General features: G+C 35.6%; 2 protein-coding genes across 2 annotated transcripts; both read left to right on the forward strand.

Annotated features, from left to right (window-relative positions):
* Window positions 1-10014: 10014 nt before the first annotated feature.
* Window positions 10015-11109, forward strand: LOC145610591 (putative F-box/LRR-repeat/kelch-repeat protein At1g11620). The gene has a single exon (XM_081665902.1). It carries the CDS (start codon window positions 10015-10017, stop codon window positions 11107-11109), a length of 1095 nt encoding a protein of 364 aa, XP_081522028.1.
* A 2060-nt stretch (window positions 11110-13169) lies between these two features.
* LOC145611150 (alcohol dehydrogenase-like 6) lies at window positions 13170-21182 on the forward strand. Its single transcript, XM_081666428.1, has 10 exons — window positions 13170-13366; window positions 13609-13745; window positions 16378-16421; window positions 17198-17520; window positions 18162-18244; window positions 18349-18424; window positions 18511-18572; window positions 18710-18805; window positions 18897-19058; window positions 20689-21182. The coding sequence occupies exons 1-10, from the start codon at window positions 13312-13314 to the stop codon at window positions 20803-20805; spliced, it is 1155 nt and encodes a 384-aa protein (XP_081522554.1). The 5' UTR covers window positions 13170-13311; the 3' UTR covers window positions 20806-21182.
* The last annotated feature ends 3612 nt before the right edge of the window (window positions 21183-24794 follow it).

The following is a 24794-nucleotide window of genomic DNA, read 5'->3' on the forward strand; positions in this document are numbered from 1 at the left end:
TTTTTTATTTTTAAGAAGTACAAATTACAATACCTTACCCTTAATAAACCTACAGAGCTCAATCTCAATGGGTTATCCAACACGTTATCTTTAAGGAAAATTTGTCAAAAATAACACCACCTTTGGGCGGTCTTCCAACAATAGCACCACCTTTTGATTATTCCTGAATAACACTACCTTTCACATGTATTTGCCAAAAATGAAACAAAAAACCGGTAACTTGTTTTACAGGTAACCTGGGACACGTGTTCTAGTTTGATTGGTTAATTTATTAATTTTTATTTTTAACTTTTAAAAAATTAAAAAAAAACAAAAAAAATAAAAAAAACCTCCCCTTCCCACGACTTTCACCGGCATCCACCACCTTTCGCCGACATCCACCACCTTTCGCCGGCATCCACCACCCTCACCAAGACCATCCACCTGAAAAAACCCTATCCCCGGCCCCCGTCCTAGTTTCCGACCCCCTTTCCAGCACTCCCTCCCCTTTCGATCACCCCTTCCCCTTCCCTACCCCTTTTCGGCACCCACCTCCCCTTCTCGACCCCTTTGCACCACCCTTTCCCCTTCCCTACCCCTTTCCGGCCGGCCCTTTCCCCTCTTTCCTTTTCCGATTTCGGCCCCCTCCCTCCTTCCCTTTTCAATTTTGGCTTCCTCTCCCTAATTTTTGTAGGCTAGGGTTTCGGTGGTGGGTTGTTTAAGGGTGGGGGAATGGGTGGAGGGGCGTCGTTCAGGGGAGGGGGAAGGGTAGGGAGGTCTATCAACGATGAGGGTGGGGGGAGGGGCGCCTGCGAGGGTGGGGGTTGGGCAGGGAGAGGCCAGAAGGGAGGCTAGGTGGTGGTTTTTTTTTCTTAATTTTAACTTTATTTTAATTACTTAGGTTTTTTTGAAAAAATTAAAAAAAATTGACCAATGACATTGTGACACATGTCATAGGAAACCAGTACAACAGGTTACTAACCGGTTTTGTTTCATTTTTGGCAAATACATATGAAAGGTGGTGTTATTCAGGAATAATCAAAAGGTGGTGCTATTATGGAAAGACCGTCCAAAGGTGGTGTTATTTTTGACAAATTTTCCTATCTTTAATTACCATACATCATCAACCAACCGGAAACATAACAATTTTTTTAAAAAAATAATTACCAAATCATTATACAAGTACGATGTTGTTACAACAACAATGTGCGCGTCGGATTGTCGAATAAAGATCAAACATTAATACTCCCTCCGTTACGAATTACTCGCAACAATTACTAAAACTGGCCGTTACATATTACTTGCAATTTTTTCCTTTTATAGTAAGTTTTTATACGTAATTTTACAAAATTACCCTTACTTTTTTTTAAACACCCTAATTAAACTACTTATTTTTATCTTATTAGCTTTAATCCTAACATTGATTAACTTAATTATTTCCACCAAAATCATTCCCCTTCCATCTAAATTCATTCTCACCACTACCACCACCAATCTCCATTCTATGTTCATCAACACAGAAATTTTGTTCTTTATTCATCTTCCCTCGATTTGACCACAACATTCTATGGAGACACCATTGTCGCCGGAAGTCACTGTCGTCCTTTTTGTTGTGGCCGCCTCTATTTTCTCTCTCTTCCTTTTCTTATTGTTTTGCCATTGCCGGTGAAGCATATATTTGAAGGTTTTATGGTCAAATTTAACCATGAAAACTCTAGATCTAGAGTTTTAATGGTTAAATTTGACTAATTAAAGCTTTAATTGATGATAGAGAGTTGTGGGTTTTGGATTTTGGGGTTCTAGATTTGGGTTCGAGTTCTAGGTTGTGGATTTCTGGGTTATGGGTTCATGGGTGTAAGTTTCGGGGTTGTGGGTGGTGGATCTGGGTTCGTGGGTTGTGCGTTTCAGGGTTGTGGGTGGTGGGTTTTGGGGTTCTGGTTTTGGGTTCATGGGTTGTGGGTTTCGGGGTGGGTGGTGGTGGGTTGAAATGGGTTCGGGGTGGTTTGTGAGCTTGCTGGGTGGTTCGTGATAGGTGGTGGTGCTGGTTCGTGGGTTCGTACGTGGTGGTGGTGCTGTTCGTGGTTCATGGTTCATGGGTTCGCGGGTTCGCGGCTTTGCGAAGGGTTTGTAGGTGGTGGTGGTGCTGGTTCTTCGTGACTTTGCTAGGTTCGTTGGTGGTTTGCTGGGTGGTGGTGTTTTTGTGGTTGTGGTTTTGTTAGGTGGTGGTGTTGCTAGGTGGTGGTGGTGCTTGGTGTTTAATTTTTTTTTTATTGGATTAATACTAAGTACATCCCCTTATCTTTCAATAATCAAGTTTATGATCTTTTGCCTAGCAGTCCGCAATTCCATCCTTTGTTGCGAGTAATTCATAACGGAGGGAGTATAAAAACCGACCTTAGTAATAATAAGGGTCAAACGTTATTATAAAAGCCGAGTTATATTGAATAATTCTTTTTGTCTTGATTCTTCTTCAATGGCGATTGGCGATAATGGCGCGGCAGATTTTCTCGCTTTTTCCGACTATACCATCAAATATTTAGTATTATTGTGGTGAGTCCTTGGGGGCTACAAATATGGGAGAACTGGACACACTTTATCGGTGCTCAAGTTCTTGCCGAATTTCTGGATTTCATTGGAACTTACGTTGTTCCAATGTTAAAGAAGATGTTTAATTGGATTAAAGAGATTTTTTCTGTTCGTAAAATATTTCGATTGAATAGGTGTTTTGCACCTCGTCCTGGCCTCGTCTAATTAAGTTACAATTTCATACAATTTGCTCTTTAATTCCAATTCTTGCCATTAACATCCTTAAAATTTGTTTTTTTTTTATTTATTTTTTTTTTTATCATTTTTATTTAAGGTATAAAAATGAATTACAACACCTAGTTTTCTATCTAATTGCATCTGATCCATGTTAAGTTTTGTGTTTAATTTGAATCATATGGACAGTTTTACGCTTAGGTATTAATCTTTGTGTTGGGGTTGGTGAGTACACAGTGAAAGCAAATTAAAGATGCAAAGATTGATAAGATAGTTAGGAGATAGATAAAGGCAAGACAAGCAATATAAAAATGGACATACAATATTTAACGTGGGAAAAATTATCAAAAAAACCACAAACACGAGCACCCAAAATAATCCACTTTATGAAAATTGGAGAGTACAAGAACCCTTAAAAAGGGTAGTATACCCTTGAAAGGGTTAGTATTACAAGAAAACTCTCACTATAAGAACTCATAAAGGAGTGTTACAAAATAAGGATAGTGGATTAGGGAGATTGTGTGTATGTAGAAACTCCGATCATGATATATATGAAGGGACAGAGTGTATGGTATCGAAGTATTGGAGGATAAGTAGGTGGATACATGTTCCTAAATGTGCCCAACACCACTATTTATAGGTGCTGTGTGGAGGAGGAAGATGTTTCGGGGTTTTTTGGAATCCCTTGGGATACTGGTCGCGCTCTACCGGCAATGAGACTCGGTCACTTGCAAAAACACGAATCTCCGGTGGTCGGAGATCCACTTCCGACGATCAAGTTAGTAATCGGAAAATGGAATAAATGTAGAGAGAGAAAGTAGAGAGAAGTTGGAGCTTTAAGTGCTCTTTTTGAGTTTATGTCACAATCCACCCTTCCCATCATTAATGATTGGGGTATTTATAGGGGTGGGTATTTGTGCCCCTTAGGGTAAGTGACCTAGGAATTAATGCTCCGATTGCCTGCGCAATCAGGAAAGGGCACGTGTCCTTTGGGGGTGCCTTTTTTGCGGCATTCCTAAAATTTTGGGCCTCCTGATGTAAGGAGGCCTTGTGTCATTTTCTCATTTCAGGTGCTCCATTCCTCTTGGAACGTGTCATCTTCCTACAATGACACATGTCGCCTATTGATTGGGCCACATGTCACCACGGGATTGGACCACGTACTTAGGCTATTTTATTACCCTAAACAGAAGAAGTGTGTGGAAAATTCTTCACATATGCTCTTAAATTCTCCACATAAATCTAGAACTTTTATAAGCATTAAACAATTCTAGATTGTTCCACAATTCTCCATCATTTTCATAATGTTGAGATATAATGAGTTGGGCTATGGAATTTCACAATAACCCAACACTTAGTTTGTTTTACTCTGTTTCAATTTTGTTACTTAATCTTCCTTTATTTATTTAGAACGCAAAGTACAAGTTCATCTTCATGATAAATTTAGAGCGTTCATCATGGGGGAATTTTGGTAATATTCTACTGATGTAGTTGACAGGTGAATACACGCAACGCTCCTACGTGTTTTGATGCGTGATAGGCGTGTCGCGTACTTAACAAAAATAACCTAACAAGCCCCAACTTTCTCTCTCTAAGTTGAGAGCTTATCTCTCTAGGATTCTAGAGCCTTTCCCCAATCTCTTCACCGTCTTCCACCTTCCACCATCCTCAACAATCAACTAGCAATAGTTAGGATCGATAATTCCTTAAATTAATTATTTTCAACCTTTGTTTTCTTGTTGTTTCAAGTGATCCTTCATCTTCATATAGTCTTCCCTAATTCTTTTACCCCTGTTTCAATAGCGAAGCCAATTTGTTGCTGTATCACACATCTGAATTGGAGTTGCACATCTTCGTACTTCCTCTTTGCTTCAAAGCTGGTATTACTTTTAATTTCGGAGGAATTTTGTCAGCACAAGTTATTTAATTAGGGGTTTTGTTTAAGCTCTGCTCGACACCCCTAATTCTCCGATTACGCTTTTCCTAATTTCATATTCCCTTATTTCAATTGTTATGGCTTCATCTCAATACTCAGACACCTCAAGCCGGAAACCGTATTTTCGCGAACCCCAAAACTCCAATTTTCGTCTTCATCTAGTTCTGGGTAAATTCGTCGATTATCGTCAATATTCAGAGCAACGAATTCAAGACTGGGTGTCCGACAAGTGGATTAAATTTGGAAAAATTAAAGTCCAGAAGTTCAAAAAAATCTTCTTGTTTCTATGTCAAGATATTCGAGATAGAGACGCCATGTTGGAGCAGGGAACTATGGCATACCAGGCGGTTTTTCTGGTATTCAAACCTTGGACTACAGGTGACTCTATAAGGGTATCAGTTTTACCGAAGCTGCTGTATGGGTACAACTTGATGAGGTACCTTTGAATTTATGCGAGATTGATGTTGTTAAACCGATGCTTTCTTTGGCTGGGAATATTCTCTGTTTTGATAAATCCTTTCCAGGTTCAATCAAATGCTTGCTTAGAGCAAAGCTTCGTATTAATGTTTTTGAACCATTATTACCAGGCTTCTACTTGTACCTTGGAAACTCTGAGTTTAAATGGATCAATATTAGATATGAGAATTTATTTATTTTATGCTCTAGGTGTAATAAAGCTGGCCATAGGAAGAATTCTTGTTCTTTGTCTTCTTATAAACCTACTCCTTCAATGGCTGATAATACTGGCTGGTGTGAGTCTGCTTTGGATCTTGATCATAATCTTTCCAATTCGAACATTGGCCTAAAAAGGACCGAAAAATTCAGAACAACTAGAGTAAATCTTCAACGTATGTTTGAGCACATTGTCCCACTCCAATCCCAGAGTAGCCAATCAAAAAAGGGGCCCCTTATGTTTGCTTCTCCATCCCTCTCCCCTTTGAAAAAGACAAAATTGCACTCTCATGCCACTGAACATACTATTCTTCCTCCTGCAAAACCCAGCCATTCACCAACCTCATCCAGTTTCCCTCCTCCTAGAAAATCCCTACCCAATTTTAAGCCCATGATGATTAATGGGTCATCTTTCTTACAAAGATCACGTCCTCTCAAACAGTCGAAGCCTCCTTTTAAAAGATTTGCATGTTCTGGTCCAAAGCCGCGACGGAGAGGAGAAAAGTTGTGGGAATGGGTTAAGCACCACGGTCCTATGAAACGGTCGAGTAGTGAGGTTGAACCTTCTGAGGCACATACCCTCTTTATCATGCCTGTGCCTATAGTCAGAATCGATTTTTCTTCAACTTCCAGCAAGACATGGGCATGTCAAATTGTGGCACGGGCGTGTCTTGCTAAGCCAACTCCACTCGACGAGGCATAGGCATCCCCGCATTCAACACGGCCATGCTTCCCTTAGCACGTAGTTGCTGGCTCGAAACACTCAACTCGACATGGGCATGCCTCAAATGGACAATGACATGCTTCAAATAAAACTTCAACTACCAACTTCCTGCCTATTCAAAACACAATGACACGCCCATGTCTCTGAGTGACGTGGGCATGTCCGGTTGGAGATTAGCTGTAAATGACTTCAACTTCAAACATTGGCCTCCTAAGTCAATTGCAATCTATGATCAAGTTCCATAACTTTGAAAAACTTTCATATAGCCTCGTTAAATCCTGAAATACATAAAAAAAAAAAAAAAAATCAAATTCACTCATAAAAGCACCATATGATCGCAATCAAACCAAATCAAGCTAAAATAAGTTATGAACTACTAATCTAGACTCGAAAATTACCTAAATGGACTCTAAAAACACACACAATGCACGACTTATCAATGCCACGACATACAATACAGTCATGAGCCCCCATTTCAACGTTGTCAAGTGTTTCACTAACGTTAGATAGGTAGAAGACTTTAATGCGAGGAGGGTCGTTTCTTGCGAGGTAGCACATTCGAGATTTTCTTCATCCACTGATTACCCAATAAATACCCTTGAACCTTCCTCTAACTCTACGAACTTTGCTCGTTGGATAACAATTACTGCGCTCCTTATCTATCGGTGTAAGTGTTAACTCATAGTTTTATTTGTTGTTCGATGTAATTTATAATCTCGATCGAAATTAAAATTAATTTTTAGTAATCATGGTGTTTTTTATGTTTCATTTTAGTGACATAGCGTAATTAAACGTGTTGATTGCGTTTCCAATCGAAAATGCAATAATGTTATGTCGTGCTAGCTGATAATTGATAAAATTATACAGTGTATTGCATACCCTGAAACAAATACAAATAATTAGAATAGTAAAACTAAATTGATATTAGAAAATGAGGAAGTGAGGAATTGGGAATGTGCAATGAAGATATGGAATTATGTTTTGTGAATGTGCAGTTCAAAGAGTGAATTTATGGGTAAGTGAATGCAAGTGGTCGAATGCTCTAAATTGAAATTAAAGACATTCATTTTTTATAGGATTGGTGTAGGCTGAAATTTTATACTACCTCCGTTAATTGTTATGTGCAACTTTGGGATATTATTTGTGAGATATAAAATATTCCAAAGTTGCACATAACATTTAACGGAGGTAGTATATTTTGAATTAAATATGATGGAATTAAAAGGAATTGTTGTTAATTGAAATTAAAGTTGCAGGTACCATATGGTGGTTATTGTAAAAAGCTAATAGAATTGCACCTTGCCTTATGTAAAGTAATCTAAACTCTAAGATTGTTGTAATTAGAGGTAAAAGAGGGTAATAATTTGGAAATTTTAAAAAATACCACCATGTATAGTAGTCAATTTTGACACTACCACCTCAATTTTATTTTTTTAATCTTACCACCTAGTTTTTCCCAAAACTTTTAAAACTCCCACCACTTTTGCAAATGACATCATCATGGGTCCCACTTTTGCGTTTTCCCTTTCTTTCCCTCTCTCTTCCCTCAATTTCCCCTGTCTTCCTTCTCCCTTCAATCTATCTCTTCTCTCTCCTCTTCAATACCCATTATAGTACTCTCACCCACCCAAATTTATTGTGAAACTCTAACATTCAACACTCATCTTTCAATCTCTCTCCTTTCTTTTCTTTGTGCGGTACTTTCTCTGAGCAAAAGAGCAGTGGGGGGGGGGGGTGAACCAATTGACAAGCCAAATCAAGTGCATTGTAGAGGGGGGACCTGGAATTTGATGCTGGTGTTGAAAGTCATCGAGGAAATAGACAAATTCAGCGAGGTATTGAAAGTGCATATGAACTGTTCAGCTAAATGAATAATCATCATTACAATGTTAGTGTTTTCGCCCCAATTCCATGATTTAATTGTGTTTTTGTCCCAATTACCTGTTTAATTGTCCAACTATTCATTCAATTTTCATTTCATAAAACCTAATTTTTCGAAATTAACAAACCCCCAAATTGATTATCCAAACCCTAATTACACTAATTTATTAAATTCGTTGAAGGTTAGATTGTAGAAATTTATACCTAATTTGCGAAATTTGTGTTATTGAAGTCAAATTTGAGAGAAGAGATAAAAAGAAGGGAGAAGGAAGAGAGAGGGTAATCGAGGGAAGAGAGAGGTCACTTGTGAAAGTGGTGGGAGTTTTAAAAATTTCGGAAAAAACTAGGTGGTAAGATTAAAAAAAAAAAAAAACTTGAGGTGGTAATGTCAAAATTGACTACTATACATGGTGGTGTTTTTCAAATTTTTCTATTAATTTTGGTTGAGTTCTAATATTGAATATAATGGGTAGGATGATAGCCTGAGCAAGGGAGGCCTTGTGAAGGCAAGAGGCCAGGCCAAGTTGTGAGAGAGCATTTATATTAAATATGTAGAGTAAGTGTTACTTTGTTTGATTTTTATATTAAACTAGTGTGTAGCTTGGGCGTTGTACCAGGTTGCTACTTTAATTATTATTCGTTATGATTATATGTATTTGATATTTATAATGTCTTTTTTTTTAAACCTTGTGATTTTAAATTATATACATTTATTTTCATATTTATAACATAGTTGTTCAATATGAATTGTCGTATTTAATCTTTTGGACATATTTGTAAGAAATTTGATTTTAGAAGAACTTGATGGGTGACCGATATGGGCTTTGGAGGAATTCTTCATCTAGTCTTAGATATGCATTTATCAAGGCAGTTTTATAAATGTGAGCTGTATAAAAAGTCAAAAAGTTTTAGTTAACAAAAAATACGGAGGGAATACCAATACACTGGGCCTAAAAATTAAATCCAATTAATGGAAAACATACAGGCCCTAAGATTTAGTTGGTCCAACTTTTTTTTTCCTTTTTTGTGCATTTTTTAGCACCAAAAAATAAATAAAATTAAAAATTGTTTTTCACAACAAAAACCTAACAGTTTTTTTTAAAATTCTTCGATTTTCGTGCTAAACACATGGTCTTTAGGGGTTTTGGAGGGCATTTTGTCCCCTCGAGTCCAATTTGAGGTCAGAATTAACTAAAAATGATCGGAATTGCTTCCTTTTGCGTGTTTAAAAAATACCTAGAATTGCGTGAGACACGCGAAATGAGGCATTTCTGATCTTTTTTTTTGTCAATTCTGACTTCAAATTAGACCCATAGGGCCAAAATTCCCTCCTGAACCTTTGAACAACATGTTTTGTGCACGAAAATCGATTTTTTAAAAAAAAAAACTGTTAAAATTAACGGTTTTATTGACAGTAGGTGGTAAAAAATAATTTTTAGAAAATTTTTTTGTGGTAAAATAAAACTTTTAAAATTTTTGTAGTAAAAAACAATTTTGTAATTTTTTTTTGGTCGTATAAGTCAAACAATCCGGGACCGACTTGAGAGTATGGAGGAAGTTAGGATTTATTTTGAAGGTAAGAACACTAACAGGACATCTGATCTTTTAGCTAAGTATTGTAGAACTTCCCCAAATCAGGATGTAGCTCTTATGTTATTGTACGATCCACCTAACTTTATTCGGGATGTAATTTTGAAAGATAAACCTCTTTAACTCTCTTGTATTACTTTTAAACTTTTAATAATCTAACTTCATGCCCTCGGCTTTGCAAAAAAAAAAAAAAAAAAAAAAAAAAAAAAAAAAAAAAACTTAAGTCGATTTGGTACAAGTTAGTTGGTAGTTAGTTTTCCCGCCCCTGAACATTTGGAGCTTCTCTTATAAAAACCCCACAAGTCACCTACTCATTTACATAAATTTCTTAATTATATTACCCCAAACACTCCACAACTCAAGCAATCGCTCATTTTCTTTCTCTTCACAACGACCCTTTTCTTCCAACTCCCTCCTTATAATGCAAACCCAGAAAATGAAAACCCGACACGGCGACGCGTGGCCGGAAGACATGAAGTTATATCCAGAATTATGGACGGCGGTATTCCTGAAGCTGCCGGTGAAAACACTACTTCGATTACGAGACGTCTGCAAATCTTGGCGTTCAATCATCGATTCCCCTGCTTTCATTACAGAACACTGTCAACATTTCAACGAGAACTCTTACAAGAATCGGTTACTACTAGTTGAAAGAACTGGACTCAAGGAAAGGTCTAAACTAGTAATCGGGGTTTTTAAGTCCACATTTGATAAATGTTCCCAAATAACTACTGTACATGGAGATTGCAGGGTTTGGGATATCTTGAATGGTTTGTTTTTGTTCCAAGAATATGTTGATACTGATACACAAACACAGTATCCATTGTTGAGGATATGTAACCCTTATGTTAAGAAAACTTTGATACTTCCACCTTGTCCGATGCTCGACCGCCTCGTCCAAAAATTTGTTCTGGGGTTTGATCCTTCTACTCAAGATTACAAGGTGATTGGATTTAGAATAAAGAAATTGTCATCAGAAATCGCGGTTTATTCACGTAAAAATCATTGTTGGAAGACCAAGACTGTTGAGATGAATTCTGCAATTCCGTTTAGTAATATGCAATTTCAGCATCATTTCTGTCAAGGGGCTGCGCATTGGTTGATGAGGGATGGAGCTCGAAAAGATGGCGAGTTTGCATACACCCATGTTCTTTCCTTTGATTTTCGGAGGGAGGAATTTCGATGTGTTGAATTGCCTGAGAGGCGAATGATAAAGTTTATGTTTGTGTTAGGCAAATCTTTAGCAGTATTTGGTATTTCTGCTGAGAGTAGCAATATATGGATTATGAGAGAGGATGTTGGAGAGCGCGTGCCCAAACACCGGTGGTATCTGTACGATAGCAAAAACTCGAGTTTAGATGCATATAACTTCTTTCAACAGAACGATATTGGAAGGGTTACTTATGATGAAGACTCTGGTAAAATTTTCGGTCTAAGTGGGGGTTTTCCTGAAATGAAACTGATGTCTTATAACATTATTAGCCAGCAAAGAGAGACTTGTGGAAGGGCTGTTGGTAAGCAAATATGTTATGCAGATACTTATGTCGAGAGCTTAGTGACACCTTAGAAAGATCCAAAGGTACATAAGCATGGCTTCTATCAACTTACAAGTTGTTAACCACTTAAAAAATTCAGAATAAACCAATTGGAGTAATAAATATTTCTTAGAACATTGTTTAATTTCTTTTGTTGTGATATTAGGACAATTGTTGTATTGCTTCCATTCCTCGGAATGTCGTGTTAGAGACTTGTATAGAGTTTTATTGTGTTAGTGATTATGATGGTTCGTTCTTTTTCTAGATTCATTATGTAAACTGCGTGCAGAAACAATTTAGTCTTTTTCTTTCGCGTGATTTAGGATTCATCAAAGGAACAACTAGCACTGCTATGTTTGGTGCTTTATTATGGATACTTACTACTGTTGGTTTCTATTGCTATGATTTCATATGGATACATTGCAAATACCTATAGTTTTCATTTTCGCATTCATGTTTAAAAATTTGTAGTTGATGGAGGTGGTATAGGCACCCTTTGCCGCCTAGCTTGCAATGGTATTTGCTATAAAAGTGTCACAGAATGTCTACATTAAGCTAGCAGACATCAGATTTGTATTTTGATTCCTGCATTATTTACAAAAAGGTATGCAAATTTTCATTCATACTTGGCTTGAAAGTATTGAAACTTTTGAATATGTGTTAGTATCTGTGTTATCATAGAAGTTCTTCTAGAATCTGATTCTTCATGTCTGCCTAAATCTCTCGTCTTACCAATACTTCACAACAATCTGCACGCTTAATAAAAATCACTGTCCAAACTAATGAATTAACAGAATAGTACGTAGTACTATTCTTGTTTAATGAATCTGTTCCTCTGAATTTTGAATTATTTTTAAACACAACAAACTGAATATTGCTATATAGTATTAGGAGCATTATTAGAACAGGCAGGCCAGTGGGCAGTGGCTACATATTTTACTCACACGAAACGCCTGCAACATCTATCATCTAGTTATCTAATATGGTAAACCCATGAGCATAATTTGTGACAACCTGACAATAATACACTAGTCTAGAAATATTTTCTGATGAAATAAGGCAGTAGTTTATGCTGTTTCTGACTACTTGATTTAAGTTTTTATTGATTAAGCGAAGATGACTATTAAATTGAGAAATCTCAAATAACTAGCCATTGTTTTATTGCTATAACAGCATCACAGAAAGTTTTAGTTAAGATAGCAGACATGACCTTTATATTTTGATTCCTGCATTATTACGAAAAGTTATGAAATTTTTTTTCTTGTAAGAACAATGTGTAAGTATCTGTGTTATAATAGTTCTTCTAGGATCTGATTCTTTGTGTCAAACCTCGCTACCAACATACCCATAGTTTTCAATCCCCGCGCTTGATAAAATCAGTCCAAACTAATAAAATAGTAGTGCAATAGTTGTTTGTTCCCAGCAAAATCAAACAGTTTGTACTCATCAATCAATGCCTGAAAATCATCAAACTAATTATTCTTATTTGTTATCGACGAGTAATGCCAACAGCATACTGAATTTTGTTCATTTCTTCCTACCTCTTGCTGACCTTTTGAGGTGTTTGATCTTCTACTATCTCAAATCCTTTCTTCGTTTCTGTTAGAATGTATCTGAAAATAGGCAGGAGACAGTGTATATTAATTTGCTTTACAAAAAGGAATATTGAGAGATGATGGGAAAATCTATTAACTATTACTAAAACAAAACATGCTGACGTTATTAAAGGACACTTGTCAACTTTTTATGAAAATTTTTCCCGCCAAAACTATTTTTGACATCATCATCTTTTTTTCTATTTTTTTTTCTCCTAAGTTCTAAATTAACAAATACTACGTACAATATTCCTTTCAAATTTAATTAATGAGATTATAATTACAATTTTTCGAATAAAGAATATTGACAATCATTTTAAACAAAAAAAAATATGTATTTAACCCGTGCAACGCACGGGATTAAACTAGTAAACAACTACTAGTAAATATTTCTTAAAGTAACATATTTAAAATTACGATTTTACCCCCTACCAAGAAATAAACTCTGGATTTTTTGTCTTACCTAACTTTTAAACCCACCAGTTTCAATGCTTTTCCGTTGCTCCATAACTCCATTGACTCTATATAATAAACGCGATCACAAATCCGATCTCCACCAACCCACATTTCTTCTAGAGTTCCACATTCTGCAACCAAATCAAATTCTTCAATTCATTCTCACTTTAATTTATCTACATTATGTCATCTTCTACTAAAATCATCAATCGATCAACTCAGGTTATTACCTGCAAAGGTACACACTGCCAAATCTTTATTTATAAATATTACTTCTAAATTTATTCACAATATCTTTTTCTAAATTATGGTATAAAGTATAATTAACTTTGTTTTTGGTACTATATTATATTTAATTGGTAATTGAACAATCAATTGGCTAAATATAATAGCTGCATTTTTCTTCCATTGCTTTGAATTTTTTGCTAACTTTAGAAATTTTGCTTGCGTTGTCGGGTCGGGTCGGGTTTGGGTGGGCAGCGGCGGTGGCATGGGGACCAGGGAAAGAATTGGTGATAGAGGAGGTGGAGGTGAGTCCGCCACAACCCAATGAAATCCGGATCAAAGTCGTCTGCACTTCTCTTTGTCGAAGCGACGTCACCGCGTGGCAATCACAGGTGTTTCTCTTTCTATTATTTGATACTTTCTCCGTCCCTATTTGTTTGCCCCGTTAAATTGGATTGTTTCATTATGTTATTTACCCCATTTGAATACATTTGTAAAAGTGGAATAGACAAGTACCTCAATTTACCTAATGTATATAATGTTGGTTGAAGCTAAGCACATTTGCAAGGAAATTGTGGATATGTATCAAACAATGGTTACAATTGAACTAAAGTACTAAAGATATTGTAGTTAAAAAAATAGAACTTTCTCTACTTTTATTTTATTTTATATTTTTAATTTTCAATACAATATTGTAATTACAATATCTCGAGCTTCGTATGATTAATTTTTTAAAAATTATACATTTTCAAATTAGAGATCTACGCGAAACTAACAAAATTGACATAATTTTGAATTAGGTTATGCCCGGATCCAGGATAATGCACTAAGAGAGTATTAAAATTCAATCTAGGATAAATATATGTAATTTGTGGTAATGTTAAAGGACATGAACAAATAGTGAGTTGTGACATGAGAAGGGGGGGGGGGGGGGGGTGGTGGGAGGGAAATGGAGGAATTATTACCCTCATAAATAGGATAATACTTACCCACCCCTCACCCTAGGATAACTTCACACCAAAATGAGGAGCAGGGCTATAGTTCTCTTTCTTCACCTCTCACCTCACCATTACTACATAATCCTACTTACAACTTCTTTTATTTTTTTTCATTTTCTATAGTTTAACTTTTAATACCCTATTAATACATTACCTTTGATCCAAGCATGCCTTTAGTAGTACAGAAACATCGTTAAACTAAGATTGTTTAATTAATTGGAATCATTTTTAAATCCAACTAGGACTAATAAAAGTTAAACAAAAGGAGTATGATGAAGGTAAGCTCTTATTGGAAATTAAGGGGTAGGATGATATTTGGATGTAAAAAGCCCACTCTTTTGAGGGAGAGTATCCCTGTTGCTGAGTTAGGTTCGTCGCTCAAACGAAACACTTGAGTTGGGTTCACAAAAAAAGGGAAAGTCACCTAAGAGAATACTCAACTATTTCTTAATGCAATCTTACCTTGTATAATGAACTATAGTAACGAAAATGTCAAGCAAAGTGAGAAAATATATTGTTTTGTACTAGGGTGGATGACTACATTTATAGTGACTGCCTGGCCTGAGTGGTATGGGTATTCCCTTTTAATGTCCAACAGTTGAGGCTAGTCTAATTCAATGATTCTAGTCTTTAAAGACGATTCTATGGAAAGTCAAGGAGGTAAGGCTATACAGTGAAATTTGTAAATTATAGCCATATAGGATGGTCCAGACTCCAGAACAGAAAGGAGTAATTAGCTGATAGTCATAACTCATAAGAACTCATTGTTGCCCTTATGGCCTTATTTATTTCGAATCTCTTCTAGTCACACAAGGCTTTCATGCCTAGTTCCTTATATGTGATTATAGAATTTTTAATCATCAAAGGATCTCTCAGTACAGTTATTAGAGACCTGGCGAGAAACAAGCTCCCTCCCCCCACCCCCCCTTTTTCTCGCCTGGACTGAATCATATTTCATAAAGAGACCTACTAAGTTTTCATCTTTTGTCAAAGGCCACATAGGAAACACTTAAATAATGCTAGATCCCTGGGACTCACACAATCTGGAACAAGGATACATTTACTCACTGTATCACATCCTTGTTATACAAAACAGTACATGTGGGATGAGATGCATGCTACACATAACTTAATCGTCAAACAGTCCTTTAGAAGCAGAAGAACAGTTGTTGGTCAGCTCTCCACCTCCTTTCCAAGTGTCAAGATTCAGCAGGCACATCTGAGGGGTTTCTTTTTTACCTGCTAGTTGAGGTGAGCCCACTGCATTACTTCCAAACAAACAGAAAGTAAGAGAAAAATAATTCAGACTGTCCTTGAGGCTCTACCATTCTAGAGTATGCTTGTGTAAGGCTGTTAAAGGTGTGTAAATCTCCTCAACCATTAGATGCCATTGTTATTAACAAATTTATAGTAGGTGAAACTTGGTACTGGAAATAAGGTATACTCAATCCTCAATATTTGGTCCCTTTTTTGGTGTAGTCTTGACCACAAGGAACGTCTTGAACTGCAGAAGTCAACTGAATTTCAGACTTGTGTAATCTTTCCTTGAACATGAAATTGGCCCTTTTTGTATGATTGATCACTGCCCCCCCCCCCCTCCTGCCAAAAAAAAAAAGGTCCCGACATTAGAGATGGAGGAGCATATACATTAAATTATGAAATATTTTCAGATGTTATTAACGCCTTGGACTTTTTTCGATAGAGGAGTAGCAATAACATATTTCTATACACAAAGTCAATCTGTAGTTCTGTAGTTAATCTTATGTAAGTTGTTATGTGTCCTGTAATATGGAGCATGTACAGTACAATTGGTTACTTTTCGTTTCCTAGCATATCTTCTTTCTGCTGGAGTTTAAGAATATTTATTTATCAACAGGCGTGCAAATTTCATTCTTCAGAAAAATATAAATATAACCAGGGAACTGATAGTTCTTCTAAGATAACAAAAAAAAAAAAATATGTGTCAAAAAAAAAAAAAGATAACAAAAAGAACGTAAGAGTTGATGGTAAATTATTGTTCCTGCAGGCTATTCCAATCTTTCCTCGGATCTTTGGCCATGAAGCGTCTGGGTAGGTACTTGTCATTATTTTTGTAATGGTGCATCAACATAAACTAACAATTGTAAAAAGTCTAAAAACCCAAATTTTGCAAACTAGTTTATCATTCATGGCCTCAATTATTTACCGTTTTCCATGTTCTTTTTCTGTTGCATAACCTGGCTGCAAAACAATAGAAATTAAAAAGGAAGGTTGTACCTAACTGTTGAACTGTCTGATTCATGTTGTTTTGAGTTATTTTACCACTACCAGTAACTTATATCATACGTGCTTCATTCTCCATTAGTCTAGTACTCTAATATTCAAATTTGGGAAAATAAAGGTGTGATTTTAACTTGTGTGGCTTGCGTCTGCCAGTTTGACTACCCTGATAAACCAGGTATAACCAAGAACTTCAGATCCAGGAGGATGTCCAACTTGCTGTTCTTGTTTTCATTGCATAAATTTTTATTACCTTAATCTGAAATTATAGACATTTTTATTATTTAGAGTTGTTTGGAAAGGTCGTTGCATTCTCTAAAATCAACTGTTTAAATTTAGAAGGTGGAGAGCGGGTGGAAACGAAACTTCACAAAGAGCAGTTTGACGAATCATGGTGAATTCTTAATTTTGAGGGGTTTGAGCAATGCATTGTTATCTGCATGGAGGAAATATGTTAATCTGGATTGACTATGTTATGACTCATGAGTTTAGTTGTAATACAAATATATCAAAATTGATGATCATTTTGGCAGTTCTGTTAATAATATCAAGCAGCTGTTAAATAAGTTAAGGTATAAACTATGCAGGATTGTTGAGAGTGTGGGGCAAGGAGTCACAGAATTCCAAGAGGGTGATCATGTGCTTACATTATTTACCGGAGAGTGTAAGACATGCAGACATTGCTTATCTCCCCAAAGCAATATGTGCCAAGTTCTAGGCCTGGAAAGGAAAGGTGTCATGCACAGTGATCAGAAGACACGTTTTTCAATCAAAGGAGAGCCCGTGTTTCACTACTGTGCTGTCTCAAGTTTTAGTGAGTACACTGTTGTTCACTCTGGTTGTGCTGTTAAAGTGAGACCTGATGTTCCTCTGGACAAATTATGTCTTTTCAGTTGTGGTGTAGCTGCAGGTAAGTATCAATTGTAGAATGATTTGTTTATCAATTTCTTTCTACTATTCATTAGTCTTCGTTATATATGGTTTTTTGAAATTATTGGCGTCCTTGACAAAATCTCACAACTCCAAAGCTCTCATGGATGACCAATTAAGTAGTTCTACTCCCTCCATTTCTCATACTCAATGACTTCACACTCTCATACTTGCTTTCTCTATCCACTAAATTTCCATATCCTTTCCTCACTCTACCAAAAATGACTTTTATTTCTTATCTTTACCCATTTAACACAATTCTTAACTTTTGTGCCATTCATTCCAACATGTATGTGAAGATTATTAAGGGATGGGAGCATAACTTTTAATCTTTGAACATTTTTTTTTTAACTGGTTCAATCTGATCCAGCTTTCTGACGAATAAATGCAAGATAATTTGAACTACTGAATCTGCTATTATGGTCAGAATATTTAAAGGAGTCAATTGGGGTCTGGGTTTTTGTGTATATTTTAAATGAACCTTTTTTTTTTTTTTTTGCATTTTCCTAGGTAATAAGTGGACAGAAAACTGAATATATGTCCTGCTTTTCATCCTTAAGTTAAGTTTACCTTTATTGCATTCAAGCTTTTCTAATAAGTCTTGAATGCTCGAGCATTTAGGTCTAGGTGCTGCTTGGAAGGTTGCTGATATATCAAAACAATCAACTGTTGTGATCTTTGGCCTTGGAACTGTTGGTCTCTCTGTAAGTAGGGCAACTTTCTCTTCCTGTACATTACACAACGGGATAATTTTATGGGCTTAAAGGTCTTATTACTTGTAAGTGTTGTAATTTCTACCACACTTCAGGTAGCTCTGGGGGCCAAACTCAGAGGAGCTTCTCAAATAATTGGTGTTGACACTAACCCTGACAAATTTGAGAAAGGTGCCAAGAAGTTGTCTGTTAAACTCTCCATTTTGCTTGTCAGTTCAGATCAGAAAATTTGACTACTATTGGTGGTTCCTATGCAGCAAGATTATTTGGAATAATGGATGTTGTCAACCCAGCAGACCATGAAGAGCCCATACATCAGGTAATGATTAGCTATCTCAGTGCATGCCAAACTACACACTAACAACTGCTTTGCTCTCATTGCAAAATGATTAGCTTTTGCAAAATCTGTTCTTTTTCAAGTAATGATTAGCTATTGCAAAATCTGTTATTTTGCAGGTCATTAAGCGTATGACGAGTGGTGGAGCTGATTATGCCTTTGAGTGTGTGGGTGATACTGGAACTGTAACAACTGCTTTGCTCTCATGCTGTGATGTAATTCCCTCATGTTATTCGTTTGCATATTAAATAACTCTTACTTATCTGTATTTAACGTTTAAATCTGCTAAATTTGTTGTTCATCCAGGGATGGGGCTTGACTGTTACTCTCGGTGTACCAAAAGTGGAGCCTGAAGTGAGAGCTCATTATGGTTTGCTTCTTTCTGGGAGAACACTGAAAGGGACACTAATTGGAGGGTGGAAACCCAAATCAGATATTCCTAAGTTGGTGGACATGTATATCAGGAAGGTGTGAACTAAATTATCTGCTAATACTCTTCTCATTACTTGCTACTTTTCTCTTGCTATTAATCTATTATGACCTAACTAGTGGTTAGACTTGTAATCACAGGCTTGTTTTGCATTAGTTTTTGTTTTAAAATCAGTAACATGATTGACTAAACAAAATATCCTGTGTCTATTCCGTAGGGAACAGCTTTAAAACAGAACGGGGAAAAAAAAAAAAAAAAAAAAACTGAGACGATAGAGAGAGAATCCACTGATATAAAATATCACACAGTAATAGCACAGATCAACTGGAATGATACCATAGATTGTGAACAAGTATGAGATGAGTGTTAGGAACTAGTGATTTTCCTTTGATTTGGATGGTTTGAGAGTGAACCATTAAAGTACCATACACTATGGAATTTGTAGAACAATTCCATATCTTTTCTCGGTTATCTTAACCAAACACCTTATCGATGGTTGGCTGAAAGGTTAGTGATAGGTTGTGTACAACCTTTCAAAAATAATTTTATAACAAACCATTCCAATTAATGAAGTTGAGTAAGTAGAGTCGAACCATATGAAGATGATTACTTGAAATTCAGCTTTCATGGCCTGCAAAAATGAAAAAAATGTCATGTTTTAAGGATTGAAGGATTAAACAAATAAATGTATGGGCAAAACAAAGGCTTAGGATTGTGGTTCACCATTTATAATTCATAATCTGTCAAAATACTATAAGCAATTCAGTTAGTCTTATATCTAAAGCAATAGTAAGTCAATGGTCAGGTGTTGACATTCCCATCTCAATATACGTAGTACGATTGCTAATTTAATTAGAATTGCTACTTTGTAGGCAAACCTCTAAAAATTGATCATTCAATTTCAAACCCTATTAGCAAAAGCTAATTAAACAATTGATCAAATTGTAAGAGTAAGTAGTGCTAAAGAATATGAGATATCAATGACAATCATAGTATATATATGGATTCCTTAAACCCTAGAAACAAAACTATTCAAGCAAAGTTAAAATAATTATAATTTTGAAGATTAAGGTGCAAGTAAGAAATTAAGAATTCATGTTTCTTTAAATTACTGATATATTCTATTTCAATGAGTGGTACATTGTGTAGCTACATAAATTACAGTTATTGTAAGAATACAACTATTACTAATGTTAATAGATTCAAAGTACCAAAATTTTACTACAAATTCAGGGGCTATAAGTTCATTTCTCACATGAACTCGCAAAATTTGTCAATTAATATTAACCATGGAGTGTAAAATCATAAACTTATCTTCCTGGATTCTCGTTGGAACATATACTTTTTATTCTTTCTTGGTAGTATGATGAATTTATCTGCTTCTTTATTCATTCCTTGAAATGCTAACTAAACATAATACTACTGCATCTGTATCATCACTGCATCCTTGCTTCTTTCATAGTTACATGTTTTACTTTTATCAGAGTGATGATTTAACATGTATATGGAATTGATTAGACTAAGAGCATTATTACAAGGTCACCTTCTTGTTGAGAGAGAATTCATTTTACCTTGCGGTTATAAGTAATTAAAATCCTTCTTGTTGTGAAAGCATTCTTAGCTTGCTTCCAATATATTTGTATAATTCATTTTTTAAACTTCCCACAGGAAATCCCGATTGATCAGTTTATCACTCATAATCTTCAATTTGAGGACATCAACAAAGCTTTCAATCTTATGATTAGTGGAAACTGTCTACGTTGTGTAATTCATATGCCAAAATAGATTATTACAGGTTTGGCAATTCACATGCCAAAATAGATTATTACAGGTTTGGCGAGGATAAACTATGATACAATTGTTTTAAAGTATATATGATTTTTTTTTTTTTTTTTTTTTTTGAAAACATAAAGTATATATGATTGAAATGGATTATATACGAGGGTAAACTATGATTATCTTCCTCATCATGGCTAGCTCTTGGAATTCTTTTTTGGATTATGTTTGATGAGTTGTTCTAAGTCCTTCTAACTGCTAACTACTTGTAATGCTTGTAAACTATGATAAGTTTGATGCCAAAATAGATTGTTACAGGTTTGGTGAGTTGTTCTAAGTCCTTCTAACTGCTTGTAATGTTTCTTTGATGAGATTCTCAATGTTATTTTAAGGAAAGTTTGACTTTGGTATCTCGAAAACGGCCTCGGTTAACTTTTGATACCAATCTGAAATTTTATTTTATTTTGGTACGGTGGTACCCATCAAAGTTAAAAATATAGCTTTTGATACCACTTAATGAAATCCGTTGGGATTCCACTAAGTGGGGCCCTTTATTTTATTATTTAATTATTTAATTTATTAAAAAACAGTCGAAACTTTTGGAAAAAAAAAATTCTACTAAGTGGGGCCCTTTATTTTATTATTTAATGATTTAATTTATTAAAAAAACAGTCAAAACTTTTAAAAAATCAAATTCCAGCCATACCCCTCCTTGTCGGCCACCCTCCCCCTCCCCGTCAGCCACTGCTCCCCCTCACCATGTCGGTTCAACGCCCAAATAATCACCATGTATGTGCCCAACCAACGCTGCCTAGTGCCCACCACCCTCTCCTTTCCCACTCTCGGTTGCCCCCACCTCGACAACCACCCCTCCCCCTTTCCTCCAACCGGAAAACTGCCCCCTCCCTGAATCAACCCCCCTTCTCCTTCCCCACCCAAATTGGGATGGTTTTCGAGGTGGTGTTTAGGGTTAGGGTGTCGATTTTTTGGTGGGGGAAGGGGAAGGGGGTCGTTTTTCGGTTGGAGGAAAGGGGGAAGGCAGGGAGAGGGAGGTGGCTGACAGAGCGGGGGTGGCTGGGATAATTTTTTGTTTAAAATGAAATACTAAACAATAAGATAATGACCCCACTTAATGGAACCCTAACAAATTCCGTTAAGTGGTACAAAAATCTATAATTTTTAACTTTGATGGGTATCAAAATAAAATAAAAATTTTATATGGGTACCAAAACTCAATACAGGCCATTTTCGGGGTATCAAAAGTCAAAATTTCCTTAATTTAAACTTGCTTTTTGTGTAATAATCTTTTTTTTTTTTGAAGGGCTTTGTATAATAATCTATAATCTATTAACTATTACTAAAACAGAAGATGATGACGTCACCATTGCCCACTTGTCGCTTTATTAATAAAAACTTTCCCACCTAAACGCAATGATGATCTCAACTTTTTTTTTTTTTTTAAGAGCTATCATATTTAACATTTTTGGAATTTAATATATTAGAAACTTCTACATTACAACTAAAACTTAGCAATTTATCGTAGGAGATTGAAACAATTTTAAATAGTACACTAAAAATGACATCCTACATTTAAATGTGAATTAGAGAACGTTGTACAGATACTATATCATAATTTTGATGAAAATCAAAAATTTTAAAATTACAATGTACACAATTCTTATTTATTTTCATGTATAATAGCATAGATAAAGTGTTTATAATGTTACGTTATGTTGTTAAACTCCTTCATTTTGCATTGTTAGGCTATTTGTATTAGAATTAGGCATTTAGGCGAGTAACCAATTAAAGGATTAAAAAAAAATCAAAGTTCTCATTTAATTTTAGTTATAACAATTACAATACCAATAATAATACTTTTTGTAGTACAAATATATATTTTTAATAGATTCATCATTTTAATATTGTTACAAATTTACCTTATTTGAAATATATTAATCATTTGAAAGAATGCAATATGATATATTAAAAATTTGTCATACAAAGTAATATTTATGAGAAATGAAATAATAATTTTACAGGAATATATATACTGTCAAAACATACATATAAAGATTTGGAATAATATATTCTCAAAGAAGATTTTATCAAAAAAGGAAAGAGTGTTTTTGGAGGAAAAAACTACACCAGGAATTGACACGTGTCATTCCTGTTGTCTTTTTTAGTATTATGTTATTAACTAGTTTTTGGCCCCGTGCAATGCATGGATTCATATAAGATATATTTTTAATTCTTATGCGAAGTGTCCCCTTTGGTTATTACTTTAGTATATAGTATAGATTATATGAGTTAATTGAAATTAAATGACATATGTAATTTTTTTTTTTCAAATTTGATTTTTTTTTTTCAAAATTAAATTCTTATGTATTGTATATTAAATAGGAAAAATTAAAAAAAATAATCCCAACTTTCATCAATTTTGGTACAATAATTCCAACTTTGGATTATTATGGAATAATCCGAACTTTGGGGGGTCTTCATTTTCTTCGGTCCTAATTGATAAAAGTTGGGATTATTTTTTCTAATTGATAAAGAATTTTAATTTTTTAATAGAATTTTTAGAAGAAAATAAATAAATAGCATTTTGGAGGGAAAATGTTTTACAAAATTATGCCAAGTGTCCCCTTTGGTTATTACTTTAGTGTATAGTATATATTACTTTCATCCCTAGCCAGTGTGGCCTTGGTTTGAAGACCTCCAGCAGCTCCTTAGCCTTTTTAATTGTTAGTTTCTAATCATACTTCGATGGCATGTGTAAGAGTACTCCACTGTCGTTACCAACCATGTTTTGTCTCTTGTGTGCATTAAGCAATACAGATAAAAAGGGCACTCTCCAACACACTTCACATACCTCACATCCCTACCTTGCATCACTGCATATTTGCTAACAGCTTCTCTAAACTCAGATTTGTTGGTAAACCTCTGCCCTACTTTCCAAACAAATGAGGAAAAGTTAGTATCACCTCTAACTAACACACCCTTCTTCACTCTATGACCTCCTTCTGCTTCATCTTCACTCTGAATCGGTGAGTGAGCCTCCTCATCGCTATCCTCATAATCACTTTCCTAACCTCCTTCTGCAGCTATGGCAACTACACTGGCTGATTGGATATGTTTTGTTTGCAGCCCTAACCTACGATCCTTTCACTAGCTTCCTTTAGAAGTTACTGAGCAATCTCAATACACTTGTGGTTCACTATCTTCACCCTCTCTCTTGCTTCCCTAAGCTCCTCATTACTTTCATCAGACTCATCAACAATGAAATCTGTTCCTTCCGCTTGTTCACTCACCTCATTTGCTTAAATTTCACATCCACATCACTTATTCTGCCATCATTCTCCCCCTCGATCTGGTTCACCCCCCTCATCTCCTTCAAAATCTGGCTCATATTCCGGATCACTATCATCACTATAATCACAGTTAAAACCTATAACCTCACTCTATCTCAAAAAATTGTAACCCCTGTTATCCTCCTAGTCATAATCTTCATTTACCACAATTTCTATGTTAGGAAAAGAAGTGGTTTTCTCGGGCAGGGAGGTTTGTTTAGGAATGGGGAGCTCACTTGGTTTGACAACCACATCTGGTTTTAAGGGTTTAAGTGTGGTAGTTGCATCTGTCAAAGAGGATGAGGGAATCCTATAAGCGCTTGTTTTGGCCTTGGTAGATGTGGTAGTTGGGTCACTTAAAGCAACTTGTGCTGTTGTGGAAGCATCTTTTGCACTTGATGTTGAGGCTTTTTGTTATATTCTAGGACTTGTCCTAATGGGTTGCATGATTTTTGTGGGTGGTCCTTTTCTTGGGGTCATTTTTTTCCTAGCTAATAACATTACTTTTTGGTTTAATGACTAGTTGAGTTTATGATTGTATGAGGTCTTCAATGTGTGATGTGTTCTCAACAGGTTGGAGGTCAACCAAAGGTGGATTTTCAACACAAGGTGGATTTTCAAAACCTTCATCAAGCACTACTTCTTCTCTCC

Source organism: Chenopodium album, chromosome 24 (assembly GCF_948465745.1).
Source record: "Chenopodium album chromosome 24, dcCheAlbu1.1, whole genome shotgun sequence".
Lineage (NCBI taxonomy): Eukaryota > Viridiplantae > Streptophyta > Magnoliopsida > Caryophyllales > Amaranthaceae > Chenopodium > Chenopodium album.